A 14,635-nucleotide genomic window follows, 5' to 3' on the forward strand; every position below is an offset into this window, starting at 1 on the left:
TTTCCATTGCCCCCGAATAAATGTTTTGACAATTCGGACAAACGGTTGTTTTTTTTACTATCTGTCTAATTGTTGCATTGCTCATGTTTCCCACTTACTGTTATTAAAACTGATGGAAATGAATCAAAATGAAAACCCATTGTTTAATATACCTAAATGATCATTACAGATTTGTTACTTAATATTCATCATGTGTCACTTGTCCTTAAACATCATATTTATTGCAAGATGTAGTCACAATACCCAAAATAACAGTCAGTGTCATGTTGTTTGAAGAAATGTTGCCAGTTGTTTATGACAGAATGTTTTTAACCATAATGCTGTGACAAGTCAAAGCTGAATATGACACCTTTAATAATCCAGCTCATGTTGGCAGGTGTCTGCATGCCAAACATCTGTTGCATCACTTGCTCACAAATGATTATAAAACAAGACAGGTGCAATATGCAGCCAGTCATTTATGATGAAGATTACACATCCCATTTTCATTCAGACATGCTGCATCCATATTAGTACAAGTGCTCTGGCAGGTGTCACTGCCTGTAGGATTCAGCACAGGGCCATCTGCATTCAGCTCTCTTGGCTTCTTGAGGACCCTCCTTGTCAGCCACAGGTATTTTTCACAATTCCAGGTTGTCACTAAGATGGATGATCCTTTCCCCTCGGTCGAGAAATGGAGTTGAAAGGCTTTTGAGAGGCAGAGGCCACAGGTGGTTGGCATCACTGTTGACAGCACGCTGAATGCTGCCCAGAGCACAGCTGTGTGTTCAGCACAATAATGTTTAACATCCCATCATTTGCTCAATCAAGGATGTGTGTTGTATGTGATGACACATTTGAATAAATTGGCAGTTTGTAGGTTTGCTGCAGCTTCACTAAGCAGTTTATGTGGTGTACCAATAAAGCCTATCCTATTAGCCTTAATGAGAAAGAGAGACTACAACAAGTAGAAGTGTCCTTTCTGACTCTTAGCTGTTTCCCCCTGATTCCAGACTTTGGGCCAAGCTAGACTAACCAGAAGCTGACCATATCCTCTTGTCAGCCCGGTAGCCAGGATTCAATGTTGGCATTTACCGTTTCTGCAAACCAGTGAAACTGTCACATTTGTATGTCATAGGCTATGTACCATATTGGTACTTCTACAATATGTGTTGTATCACATTGAAATTACACGATAATGACCTGACTGTCATATCTGGAGTTGGAGGAGATGGTGGCGGACTTCAGCCATTCACGACTGTGTTTCAACTTTTATAAGCGTGAAAGCAGTGAATATATATAATATAATAATAATAATAATAATAATAATAATAATAATAATTATTATTATTATTATTATTATTATTATTATTATTATTATATATTTAAGGGGTCCTTCTGACAATCTCAAGTTATTGAGTTTGTGGCCATCAAAACTATTGATTAGGCTTCAGAAAAGATAATGTTTTGGCATGTCAAGTGGTTTTTGTGCCTAAACCTAACCAGACCATAAACACAGCATTGTCACAATGTATAATAGAAAATTGAACCTAAGAATTGTAAAGTTGCAACATTGTCTTGGTTTGCAGAATGAATATTGCTAACATTTATTCTGGCAATTGGGTTGGGTTGCTTATATCTTGTCATCTCACTGTTGGCAAGAAAGCAGTGGGCAGTGTCAACTTTGCAGATAGGATACTTGTCATCTAATTAATTCAGGTTAAATGCATTGTACAATGTGTATATATATATATATATATACACACATATACATATATACATATATACAAACATACATCTCAGTATACATCTCTCTGTATGTATATATATATATATATATATATATATATATATATATACACACACACACATACATACATATAAATATATATATATATACATATACACATGCATACATACATACATACACATTAAGATAAACCTTTGTGTTTGTATATAGTTGTTATTGTTATTGAAGCAGGAATGCATATGCTATAGTTGCTAGTAGAGATAAGATAAAGCAGCATATAGAGTCAAACAGTGCATTGAGTCAGTATACCGTGAGGTGTTTATGAACGCAAAATGGTCAACATGAAATGTGTAATGGTTAATATTAAATGTGAGAGCTGGCCCTGAGGCTAACATAGCATAAAATACAGATTATTGTGCAGGCATTATGAGCTGTGGAGGACAGTGGCTATAAACAGATAGGATGCTGTAAGCTGTGACAGTGGTAGAGTAAGAAGTAATATGAGGGGAAGTGAATTCCACAAAGCAAAATATGGGATGGCTGAGATCAACAGCAAACTGGTACATTTATTTTTATTTATTTATTTTGAATTTGTATTTTGGTTTGCCAAAGTTATTTCATTTAGGTCCAGTCGTATCAGCAATGTAACAGGCCAATTGCCAGGACATTTGCTGGGTACAGTTTTAGTCCCACTTATAATCAGGCTCTAAAAAACCCCCACCATAATTTGTTCTTTCGAACACTTTCCATTGAATACAGAATATTGCAGCTAAAAGGCTAATTCATGTAGCATTAGGTCAGATGATGCATTTCTGAGTTTAAACTCCCCCTGTCCATTCCCCCTAATGTTTGATGATAACATTGTAATATCCACATGCATTTGGTCATTGTATTCTTGCATTATTGAATCAAACACACGTTAAAAAAAACACGTCTGTCTTCAACAGCATAATGCACAGGAAAAAGACAGTGTGACATCCTCAGATGATATAAGCTGTCAGTCATCTCCACCTGCTGCTTAGCTGCGTTATAGCACATCCTGCAACAGTCACACACAGAGCAGCCTCTCACTGACTGCTGTCATGGCCTCTCTTTCACTTTCTCTGTGTGTCTCACTGTCAGCGTAGTTCATCTGCTGTCATGACAGGACAGATACCTCTGCTGCCAGAGGAATATAGTGCATTAGGGCATATGACGTACACATTAATGAAGCATGAGAAGATATATTGACAAACAACCTTTTTTCAAAGGAAGATATTTGTAACCTGAATTAAAAATATTACATTTTAATACATACAATCAAAACCTGTCATGTCCTGGAAGCAGCCATTAAATGTCCAGTCAAATTCATAAAATTGTTTTCTTTAATCAAAGGGTTCTTTATTTAAATAAAAATCTTGCAAATTTATAAATATTTAGCTTTTGTGCAATGACAAAATCTTTATATTCCCCACTGTAAGGCATTTAAAAGAAACAGTGTACCAAAACGGGCATGAATTTAAAGCGTCGTGTTGGTGTTGTTCCTGTTGCAATTTGTGAAGGTGAGGACCCAAACGCAGAAACATGCGGGAGGCAGGCAGGACAAGGAACTAACAGTGAGCTTTATTAGACAAAAAAACTGAGATTCCAAAACCAAGAATCCAAAACCAAGAATAACAAACACCAAAAAACAAAGGAGCAACACAAAAGCTAAAACAAAGTACAACCAGAAGCAGTGGTTCAAACCAGGAAAAACACGAGGCAATGAACCAAGAAAACACAAAACCAAAACATACCACATGGAGACATGGGGAGACGCTCGAAGGAACAGGCTCAGGTCAGGAACACAGGGGAATCACACAGGTTGGTAACACAGGAACCAACTGACGCAGACAGACAAACTAACGAGGGGATGAGGTGCAGGTAAGGCAGGGAAAGGATGGGTGAGGGAAAGGAACGGAAAAACACCGGAAGAATGAAAAGCAACACACGCACAAGAGGGCAAAAACAGAAAATCACAGAAACACAGCCAGGATCATGACAGGACCACCATAATTAATGTTGTTCCAACCAGTCAGTTTATGTGATGACATAGCTTTGCGTAAAATTGTCAAAGGGTCTATTTTAACCATCTTCTCCTAAACCTAACCAAGTATTTTTGTTGCTTAAATCTAACCAAACAGCAAAGACTAGAATGGCACTCAGTAGAGCTCATACCTTCGCCTAGGCCTTTAAATTCAATCAAGCCTAATTAAACTAGATAGCTCTGTATCACTCTGAATTTTAAACCACCCAAAACTGCTTAAAATTATGAAAGCTCGCCAGATGTAGAATCCACATCTAACTGTACTTATAGATACCAGCCACCTAAATATGTCTGATTTATTAATTCATTAATTTATTTATTCTTTATCAAGATCCCTGAGAAAGAAATGTCAAAAATGTTAAAGTGAGAAAAAAGTTCCCACTTCTTTGCCTTTATCCAGATCCATAGCAAAAGTTAATGAGTGAGTCGGGACACCTGACCTCCCTCCAAGTTTAATGGAAATCCGTTTAGTAGTTTTTGTGTAATCCTGCTGACAAACCAACAAACAATTGTACACAGTTAAAACCATAACCTTCTTGCTGGAGTTAAAAAATGGGAAATAATAAGTAATAAGAGTAATAAGATCTCCTTCCTTTGAATTGGTCAGTATCCTAGCAGCAGCTTTCTCAATTATCTATAGTTTTCCTCTGGATTTTTAGCGAGACAGGTAAAAAGAGAGTGATGGTAATCTAAAAGACTTGTAATAAAAGCATGTATTAGCATTTTAGCATTGTTAGCATGGTTAAAAATTGTCTAATTAGTGCGATATGATAAAATGATGTTTTTGCGACCTTGTTAAATTCAGGACAACTCACGGTAAAAAAAGTAGCCTCCTCACCAGAGACTCTGCTTCTCTCTCTTCTTTTCCTCTCTCCTCTCTGTAATGTCGTTCATGAAGTTACATACGTTTCCCCTCCAGCCCCAGTCAGCAGTCAAACTTAATGTTACAGTACATAAACACCTGACAACGGAATTAAGCTAAATCCACTTTCAGAGCATAAAGTCCAGAGTCCAAAGTAACTCCAGGTGTTTATTCTCCAGAAGGTCTGGCTCTGATCCAGAATCTCTAGCCGGCTCTGAGCAGCAGCTCTGATGGAGAGCCCTCCTGCTCAGTTGATTGACATGGTAGCAGTTTAGCCACACTTGCTGCTCACTTCCTGTGTATTCTTATGAAGAGATACACACTTTGACTATGTGTCGATTTCCCAGTCAGGATGGCTGGAAGTATCTTGGGGGTCCTTTATGTCTGCATCATATCAAACACTGGCTGTTTGAATATACCAAATGTTCTGGCAGAACACCCTTCAATGCTTGAGTATAACAGTGCCATTTGTTCTAGCAGCCAGAGTGTTAATTATACTTTAACCACTCGTAAATGTCAACTTAACTGTCCAAACAGCTACACAGAGGAAACAGTGAGGGAAATTAAGAATATGGCTCCTGCAGCTGTTTATGAGTTCCTGGGGTTCAAGTCATGTGATGTCAGAGAGAATTGCATTCAAGTTGAAAGTGAGGACAAAGCCTTCATTAATGGATACACGATGAATAAATATATCAATGTTGGGAGTCAAAAAATATGCAAATGATGCTACTTAAACATGGAAGTCAGTGCCCTTCTCTGACTCAATACAAGATAAGACGGAGTTGACCTGCTCATTTTGTTCCCCAAAAGTCCAGAGCAGGGCGGCATGGCCATACAATATTTTTAATTTATATCACGATACACAATATATACAGTATGTGGATACAAAATCAGATATGAAGACATTTTGAACAGATACGTTGACATTGATATTACAACAATATTGTAGAGATGACTATTGGTAATTTGACACAGTGAGATTAAATTTTTAATTGACTTGTAATGGAGTATTTTTTACTGTGTTGTTACTTCTCTTTCTTCTGTGGCAATAAAATAAATACACCATTGTGATTTGAAAGAGAGAGAGAGAGAGAGAGAGAGAGAGAGAGAGAGAGAGATATGATGCTCAAGACAACTCCATCATTTAGAATAATGGTGTGTGTGTGGGACATGTGTTTTCCAGCCTACGCGGGGCCAGTGGCAATCTGTCTCGCCCTTTCCTTCATCCTGTTGTTGTGATGCTTCTTCACTAGAATTTATCTGAAAATACAAATCGGCCCAGAACTGTGGATGACATGCTGGAGTTCAGTCTTGGTGGGGTATGAGGCCTCAACTCTGGACAGATAGCTTTACCGTGCCAAAGTGATTTATGGAGTATCTTGTTGGACAGTTACTGATATCTTTGTTGCTAAAGTAACTGCTAACTATCCAATAGCTAACTGCTGCTTAATGTAGCTGCTGTTAGATAGTAGCTCAGTTCACTGTGCAGCTAAGTTTGCACACCCATTGATGGTCGGCTCAGCCCACTGTACTGTATTCCCTGCTGTCAAATGGGTCTTCTCAGATTCTGTGTTGTACTCCAACAGCTGCTTAACATGAAGACCGGAACCAAGCGTGGCACTGCACCAAAGCAGTTCAAAGGTTCAAAATTTAGTAAAAAGTGACATTTCTGTTGAACATATTTAACCTTTAAAACATTATGTAAAGTAACAATATGGCAGATATGGCTCATTATGGCTATATGGCTGTCCTAGTAATAATCCTAATCAGAGAGTGACCATTAGAGGACAGGAGAGCTGAAGAACAAATTATCCCTTTGTGCTTGCAAATTCCCTCAGCCACCTCGTTGCTGCACCCATTTTTGTTCTAAATTTTCGGCAACTCATTAAGGTCACAGAGAGAGAGTAAATGTTCCATCCACCTCCCAGTCACTGCATCATGAGCAGGTGGCAGTACTTCGCTGACATGTGAGACACATATTTAACTGAGTGCATGTAACTCGATAAGGCAAGGTGAACACAGTGTGTGTCGTCATCCCCTGTGGGAGTGGACAGAGCAGCTGACCTCCAGGTGGAGGATCACCACTGCTGACACCCGCTAGCACAAAGCAAGATGAGAGTGAGAGATGCAGATAGGGAAATACTGTAGAAGAGCTCGCATCGCAGTCAAGAAGAAAGATTCCCTGACACGCTTAGTGCAGAACATCCCCACGCGTTCAGTGACTCAAGTCATCTCCCCAGGGCCACCCAGACTCCTAACAGAGAAAAAAAGGATGATGATGATGGCCACCTGCAAAGAAAGAAGCACAGCAGAGCATAATTTAAATAGATTTGGGGTGCCGCAGCATGCAGAGAGCCATGTAAAAATGCTAACACAAACAACAGCTGCGAAACAAAATGGTGCGCAGCTTCTGCTCTCCCCTGCTACATAATGCATGGCTAACAAGACAAATGTCCCTGTGTTTTTGCCACAAATTATGCATGGATTCTGCACTTTTTCTAAACGACTAAATGAGCGTTTTATCTGTGGCGGGATCACCTGGTGGAGATGCTACTGAATCCTGTGATGGAGCTGTGAAGGCAGGCAGGGAGGGGCTGGATAAACCCCCTCCTCCTGCAGAACAACATCAATTCAGGGTCATCACTGTAGGTTTCCTCTCAGCTCCACATTAACTCCTTGACCTTGAATGTGGAGTCAATAACACATTATGGTTAAAAGAAAAAAATCATACTATTGTGTTACTTTTTAATTGCTGGGAGCTCAATGCAAAAATGAGACAATTTATGTAGAGTCACTCCGGCATACTGTACATTCCTTTTATCAACTAGAGCAGCTTCAAGTGCTCAGATACGACTTCATACCAACCGGTTTCTAATGAAGAATATCTGCAGCTCTGTCAATCTGAAACTAAAATGATCAAAAGACATGATTTCATTTTAGACCTTTGAGAGCAGTTCAGTCCGACGAGGTGAAAAAGACAAGAGGACTACTGTACCTTGAATAAAAGGAAGGAAAACCAGGTGTGCAAGAAGTGGCCCAGTGTCTGACTTGAAATTGCAGAAATTATTCAGAGATTCATGGTCATAGGGCAGATCATCAGAACTACAGAATGCACCATCTTTATATTGATTCTGAAAACATGTTGTAGCTTTTATGAAAAGATAAGTTATGAGAGTGAAGGGAAAACAACCCGAGTGATGCGTAACTAATGTAGAAATAAATTTGCACCAAAATGACCCTGACTATCTCATATCTTTGGTCGGAGTCACGTTGTTTTGATCTCTAAATGAAGATACTAACAGATGATGGAATAACTGCTAGGGCAACAAACAGAGGGTTAACATTAAATAATTCAAATTTCATTTTTACAATATTTATTTTTGCCCCTGTATTACTTCTTTGAACATCTCTAAAATCTGACATAATCTGGTGAAGAAACCACTATAAAGCAATTCCATATTACCATGGACCTGTTTGTGTGCCAAACGTTGCTGTTTACAAAAACTCTGTGTAGAAATATATCTAAAACACTCAAGATGAATGAGTTTTTCATCATGTAAAACTTCTTAAGTGGAATGGTTTATATGTATATAGTTATTGATTTTTTTCTGGTCCCATTTTCAATCAAAATATATACAGCATAAACATATTTAAAACGAGCACATTAAACAGTGTATTGGTACGTATGTGAGTTTTTCAGATTGTGAATCCCTCATTTGGTGGCTTCTGGGGGACAAGCTAAACATAGACAAATACTGTACAAGATGAGTTCATGGCAAAGAAAACTAAAGTGAGTGAGGTGACTCCTAGAGAGTGTATGTATATATATATATACTCTCTAGGAGTCACCTATATATAGGTATAAACAATATATATATATATACATATATATATATATATATATATATATATATATATATTTACTACATATCTACATATCATCATCCTCTAACCTCTATCACATGCAGACCAAATTAACTGACATCATAGTTTATTACAGCCCATATTCATTTTTGTTGTTTTGACCAGGGCTACTGACAGACATTGGCATGAAAATTTGAATGGCCTGAGGATGAGTTCAGAATCTACAGTTACACAGAAATTACAGATTGTAAACTTTTTTTTTTTATTTCATGCTGATGTAATAGGAATTAAGTATTTCCCCTGTAGAATTATATCCTGTCTTTTTAGACCATATGAGACAATATGGGGATATCAAATAGGCTACAGAAAACATTATCTAACAGTTAAATGAATACATAAAATGTGCAGACATAACTATAAAAATGTATCAAGATGTAATTAGTGTAAATTAGGCTTATGAATTAAAATCTTAGCTCTGGCTCAGATTTTGGTAAACATTTCATTTCAAATTGTGAGTTGGATTCACAAAAATGAGCACTCATTTTCATTCAGTGTTCAGGTTAGCAATAGTAAATATGGCATCTCTTTCATGACTTTCAAGCGGCTGCATTGGTAAACGGAGCATCCTTTAAGGGCGTTTATGAATGTAAAATGAAGGCTCCCTATTAATTGTCACTATATTTCTGCAAGATGTGATGGAATAACAAAGGACTCAACAAGGGCAGTTTGTGCTGGCTAAAGAGACTTATGTTGCTTGACAAATTAGCCCCTCACTTGAGAACTAGCCTTAGAGGCTGATAGACGATGACAAGAATGGTCTTGAGTGAGCATGGCTTCCTCTGAGCAAATTTAAATGATAAACACATATCTCCCTTTAGCATGTCCTCAGAATACATCGTTTAGTCTGTGTCTGTCTCTTCAGACTTAAAGAGGTTTCACACTGTGTATGTGTCCTGACACATGTGTTTTTAAGCTATCTTTGAAATTTGCCTTCACATCAGTAACATGCACCAATTATCTGCTGTCGGTTTCTGTGAGAGGAGTGGTTACTATGTATGTTGAAAAAGATGTCCAGTGATGTATGACCACTCACTGTTTCTTGCTCTGTCTCTGCTCTTCTCTATCTTTCTGTCTTGCTTCCAGTGGCCATTATGTTGAAGGATGATTACTTTGTTCGGGGAGCAGGGCTACCAGGGAGGTTTAAAGCTGAAAAAGTAGAGTTTCATTGGGGTCCGAGCAATGGATCTGAAGGCTCTGAACACAGCATCAACGGCCGGCGTTACCCTGTGGAGGTAAGCACAATTTAGTAAGCCTGGGCATACCAAGGAATGAAGCCCGACATGTTTGACTTGGTGAGACCTTTTGTTGCCTGCTGGCGGAGGGCACACTCTGACCTGACACTTTATCACACACTTTATTTTGTTTATACATTTTATTAATTCATTCATCTTTCAAAGAGGTAGCAATGGCCCACCCTGGCCCACTTAGTCTCTCAGGTTATGTAAAACAGCTCCATATGAGTATGTTTTACTCTAGCAGCAACAGTCCAATCATTTAATACAGTTAATGACACATTAGTAGGACCAGATTACATACTCTTAACAGACATACATGCCAATGTGGATAGACCTCAAGAATGTGCTGGTGAAACAACTTCTACTAGAACCACTGCTTTTCTTGAACCATCACCTTCTGATCCTTTTTTTCCTACTTTTGGTTGCCTGGTCTTCTTGTGTAAGAATGCTAGTATAACATCAACCCTGATAAAGCACAATCAAGTTATATACATCATTTTTTTCAGGACAACCAGGGCTATCAGAACATGTATGCTTCAGAGATCTCACATGAATGTCTAAATGATTAAATGGCTAAAAATACAAAGAAAAAAAATAAAGTGGAAATTTAATTCACTGAAATCTGTTCAAATCACTCAGAGAACTATAATGAGCAAGATTTTTAGCTTGTTGTCCCAAGTCTTGGCAATCAGGGGAAACAAAACAATACCAAAGTTGAAGCACACAGTGATGGTTTCACTCTTACAAACTTGGAAACACCACCGCTGGCTTCACTCTTACAGAACTGAAACATCACCTCAAACATCAGGCTGTGCTGTTCACACTGGGATAGGCCTATATTCTCTTATATGATATTCTACTTTTTCAGGACCCAGCAAGCGGTATGTCAGTTACAGCCACCCTCTGATTACCTGCTTGCATATGCAAACACGTATGAATAGTTGGATTAGTCACCCATTGGTGGACAAGACCAAAACAAATCTCTGATTGGTTGACTCTCCCAAAGCTCGATGGGATTATCAAATATGTCCTGTTAGCATCTGGCTAGCGTTCCAGGCTGTCATCAAAAAATAGATTAAATACTTGTAGAAGACACTCAATAATGACTATCATTATGGATTCATTGAAACAAGTAGGCTTTCAGTCCAATGGCACCTTTTAGACTTTTGGGATTTGGTCCAATGAGACATTTTTTGGTCTGTCGGGTTTCACAATAATCGGCAGCTGGAGCAATGCATGTCACCAGATTAACCAAAATTATAATCAGGTTAGAGCAAGCATTACGAAATCATATCAGATCAGGTTTTCCGTGTTATAGTGACTGTAGAATCCTTGTCTTAAAAAGATGTTTTAAATATCACTGTGACTGCTCAAAATAGACTGAAGTTTCAGTGAACTTTGTCTCTTAAACTAAAATCAGCTTTTCTTTGAGAAATAATTTCGCTAGCTCATTTCGCTAGATTGTTGATCTACCACTTTGGAATAGTTCCATAGTCTCAGTATTGGCATAGACTAACCTATCTAAAAATAACAGTCACAATAAACATATTACTATATGCTACTACATGCTAGTCCCATACACATACATTCCAGTAGTTTTTAGAAAAAATGTCTTGTAAAATGATTACTTTAAATGAGTGGGAATCTTGATTTTTAGTTTTTGTTGATGGGTAGTAAACTGCTATATGTTATCATGATGGTAGAGAACACTTTTAAAATACTTTTAGCATGAATGTTCTGTTTATTGGTTCAAGAATAAACATTATGCAGGTGGAAGTGCCCATTAGCAAGTGGATCAGCAAATGGCTGTGAAGGCAATCATGGCCAATCAAGGCCTCATCTCTCAAACTTTTTGGCATAAAGAGACACTCTTTTAGCACCCAGCTTTAACATCGTCCAACTAACTCATTGCTACATGCCAAGTGTGTAAATACGAATGCGTGGTGTGGGTGTTTTCTGAGAGCGTGTGTGCATTTGCATGTTGTTTATGTGCAGCTGTCAGTCTCTTGAATGCTGAAATGTCAGCCATCTCTGTTTGGACTTCTCTTAGAGCGCTGCCTCTTTGCTGCAGCCGGCCAAACAGATGAATATGTATTGTTTGACATTTGGAAGATCAGCACACTGACAATTCAGCTTGATATTGTAATCTTCTCCTTCCGCTCCAAACTTTTTTCCCCAAACCTTTCCACAAAGTTGCATAAAGGTGCCTTTGTGTCAGTGGTTGAGATAGCTCCATATGTAAATGACGCATTTGTCCTTACTGCCCAGTTTAGAATTAAACTGTCTGCAGGAGAAGATTTCAAAGATTCTGCTGAAAACACAAAACCTATATGAATGCATGATGAAGCTTTTCAGGGCTGCTGTTATAAAATTGCAATAATATGCCATCACAATTGATTTAGCAGTGAGAAATCAGTGAGGAAAAGTTTCCATGTAGCATGAAGTTTCAGTGAAAATCAAGCCTATTTTCTCATATTGATTAAGCCTTTCAGTCAACTATACTATTTCTCCACATGCAGGCAGGCAGGCAGGCACACACACACACACACACACACACACACACACACACACCTCTGCTTTGTGCCAGATTCAAAGTTGGCAAAATGGCTCAGCTGATCAGGCCTTTAAGGCCGGAACTGAAATTTTGCAGTGATGCTGCTGAGAGACGAGATTTTGTGCAGATTTATGGCCAAATGTTATCATATCATTTCCAAATAACAAAAGTGCAGTGTTAGGCAACTTACTTCAATAATGTAATGGATTACACATTACCATCATTTGAAAGTAATAAGGTACTTTAAAATATGACCGTCTGTGTACAGTAATGCATTACTGATAACACTACTTTTGTGTACCTTCACCAAAATAACCACAAAAGTATGACTAGGCATTATAAAATGGAAGAGGTTTATACTGTTTGGCTACTAAAGCCTAGAATTAATCTGATCTCCAGTTACTATAAAACCTTTTAGTATCATCTGCAAAATCTGCAAAACCTACAGTTGAACTACTGATAAATGAGCCCTTATCTGCTTCCCAGGAAGCAACTAATAATACTCAGAGATTCAATACCCATCAGCCAACGAAAGTAAACCCAGGTGACACCTCTTTGCGCCATTTTGTTTTCAAATGCTGGCATACTCCCTGAGTAGTGTGTGTGTCTGTGTGTGTGAGTGATGCATGGGCGTGTTTGCATAAAAGTACCAATACCTACAAGCTGACTGGAAGTTCAGCCAATAACAAAAGTGTGAGACAAAATGAACAAACTGACAAATTTGCTATAATAAAAATCATTGGAAATGTTTTCTGCTATATAATTTTCAGTTATTTTCAGTTATGAGATGTCTGAATAGATCATACTTCTTCCAATGATTGGCATTAAGCTCATGCAAAATGCACAAGGTTCCGCCTTTTTGAATTCTTTCCTCATGTTTGTCCTTTTCCTTACAATGGTCTAGTATCCTTTCATTTTCTTTTTTACCTTTGCCTTTCCATTCACTTTCTGTTCCTTTTCCCACTACACTGTCTGTCTCAGCAGCTCACAGTGTTGCAGTGGGCAGCAACGTAGAGCAGTCTTCTTGTGCTTTCTCAGAGTGCTCCACATGAATGATGTATGATTTACAAGCCTTGCCATTTAGTAATTGTAGCCTAATAGGGCCCTTGAATAGCATGATGAAGTAGGGACCCGCTGCTCCCCTACCTGCTGTTTTAAACAGTAATGCTCTGGTTAATATGCCAGGCACAGCATTGCCAGGCAGCACAGCGCACGACTTCAGCTGGAGTGTGTCACTCATCCTGTGTGTGTATGCACAACCCTGTGCCTTGTACATTCTCATCCCACTATTGTGTGCTTTGCATCCAAAGTGAAACATGTATGAATCCACCCACAGGTATTCTCAAGCAGGAGGTTGTGTGGTCGATTCAAAATTGTCAAGCCTTGCTCAAGGAAAACTAACTGACACACGATCAGGCCATTCTTTGTTTGGCGACTAGAAAATATATTTAAGACTTTATTCAATCTGTTTTATGCCACGTTCAGACCAATCGCAAAGAAAATATTTTATATATATATATATACATATCTATATATATACATATCTATATATATATATATATATATACATATATAAGTGTGATAGCAGATTTATACATTTTAAATCGTGTCTACTCACGTGAGTAACATAAATAAAAATAATCACAAACCATATATCGTTATGAACCCAAAACGAAGAGATTTTTCGGTGATCTGACTGCAGTAAATGGATCAGAAGGACACCGACATAACAACATCATAATGGCGCCTTGTAAAAAGCCTGAGTCCATGCTTCCTCAAGTCTGTTGGCCAGAAGACAAGCAAACAACTTTTTAAATGCTTGTTCCCAGAATGGGGTTTGGATCGATCAGAGCTATGCTGTGCTGTGCAGAGACGTATTTCCAAAACTTACCTGTAGCCTGAGCTTCTCGATCACTTCCCTCCACGGTAGCTCCTTATTTGTTCTGTCTTGGTACAAGTAGATGTGTTATTGTACAGCTCTTGTTGTCTGTAAACTGCCACAATTAGTGATTACTATCCTCTCCTCCATTGTTGTTCAAGAATGTGAAACCGCACACGAACAAGACTTTTTCAAGTCTTTATGCCAAGCTAAGCTAAGTGATTACGAGCAGTAGCTACATATGAATGAAAATTCAGTCATTATTACTCACCCCCATGCAGTGACAAGTCCACAAAACATTTCTGGAGCTTCACAGCATTGCAGCATGTCCCCTAAACAACTGAAGTAAATTTATTTTACTTCAGTTGTATTGTTTTAATTAAAAAA

The 14,635-nt window shown here is 38.3% G+C and overlaps 1 protein-coding gene and 2 long non-coding RNA genes across 3 annotated transcripts in view; 1 reads left to right on the forward strand and 2 right to left on the reverse strand.

Moving 5' to 3' along the window:
• Nucleotides 1-14,635, forward strand: part of LOC311252755 (receptor-type tyrosine-protein phosphatase gamma-like) — a 480,433-nt gene that overhangs the window by 294,423 nt on the left and 171,375 nt on the right. Inside the window, exon 4 of the mRNA XM_084346266.1 lies at nt 9,664-9,812. Coding sequence (XP_084202392.1) covers nt 9,664-9,812 — 149 coding nt within the window. The remainder of the gene's footprint in view (nt 1-9,663; nt 9,813-14,635) is intronic.
• On the reverse strand, nt 5,484-9,699 carry LOC311252774. Its single transcript, XR_014621581.1, has 3 exons — nt 9,614-9,699; nt 7,195-7,337; nt 5,484-6,945 (listed from the first exon to the last, which is right to left on the reverse strand). It is a non-coding gene; the product is annotated as an uncharacterized lncRNA (long non-coding RNA).
• LOC311252779 lies at nt 9,717-14,580 on the reverse strand. The gene is made up of 3 exons (XR_014621582.1): nt 14,520-14,580; nt 14,261-14,316; nt 9,717-9,804 (listed from the first exon to the last, which is right to left on the reverse strand). It is a non-coding gene; the product is annotated as an uncharacterized lncRNA (long non-coding RNA).

Source organism: Pagrus pagrus (assembly GCF_965226575.1).
Source record: "Pagrus pagrus genome assembly, chromosome: 3".
Classification (NCBI taxonomy): domain Eukaryota; kingdom Metazoa; phylum Chordata; class Actinopteri; order Spariformes; family Sparidae; genus Pagrus; species Pagrus pagrus.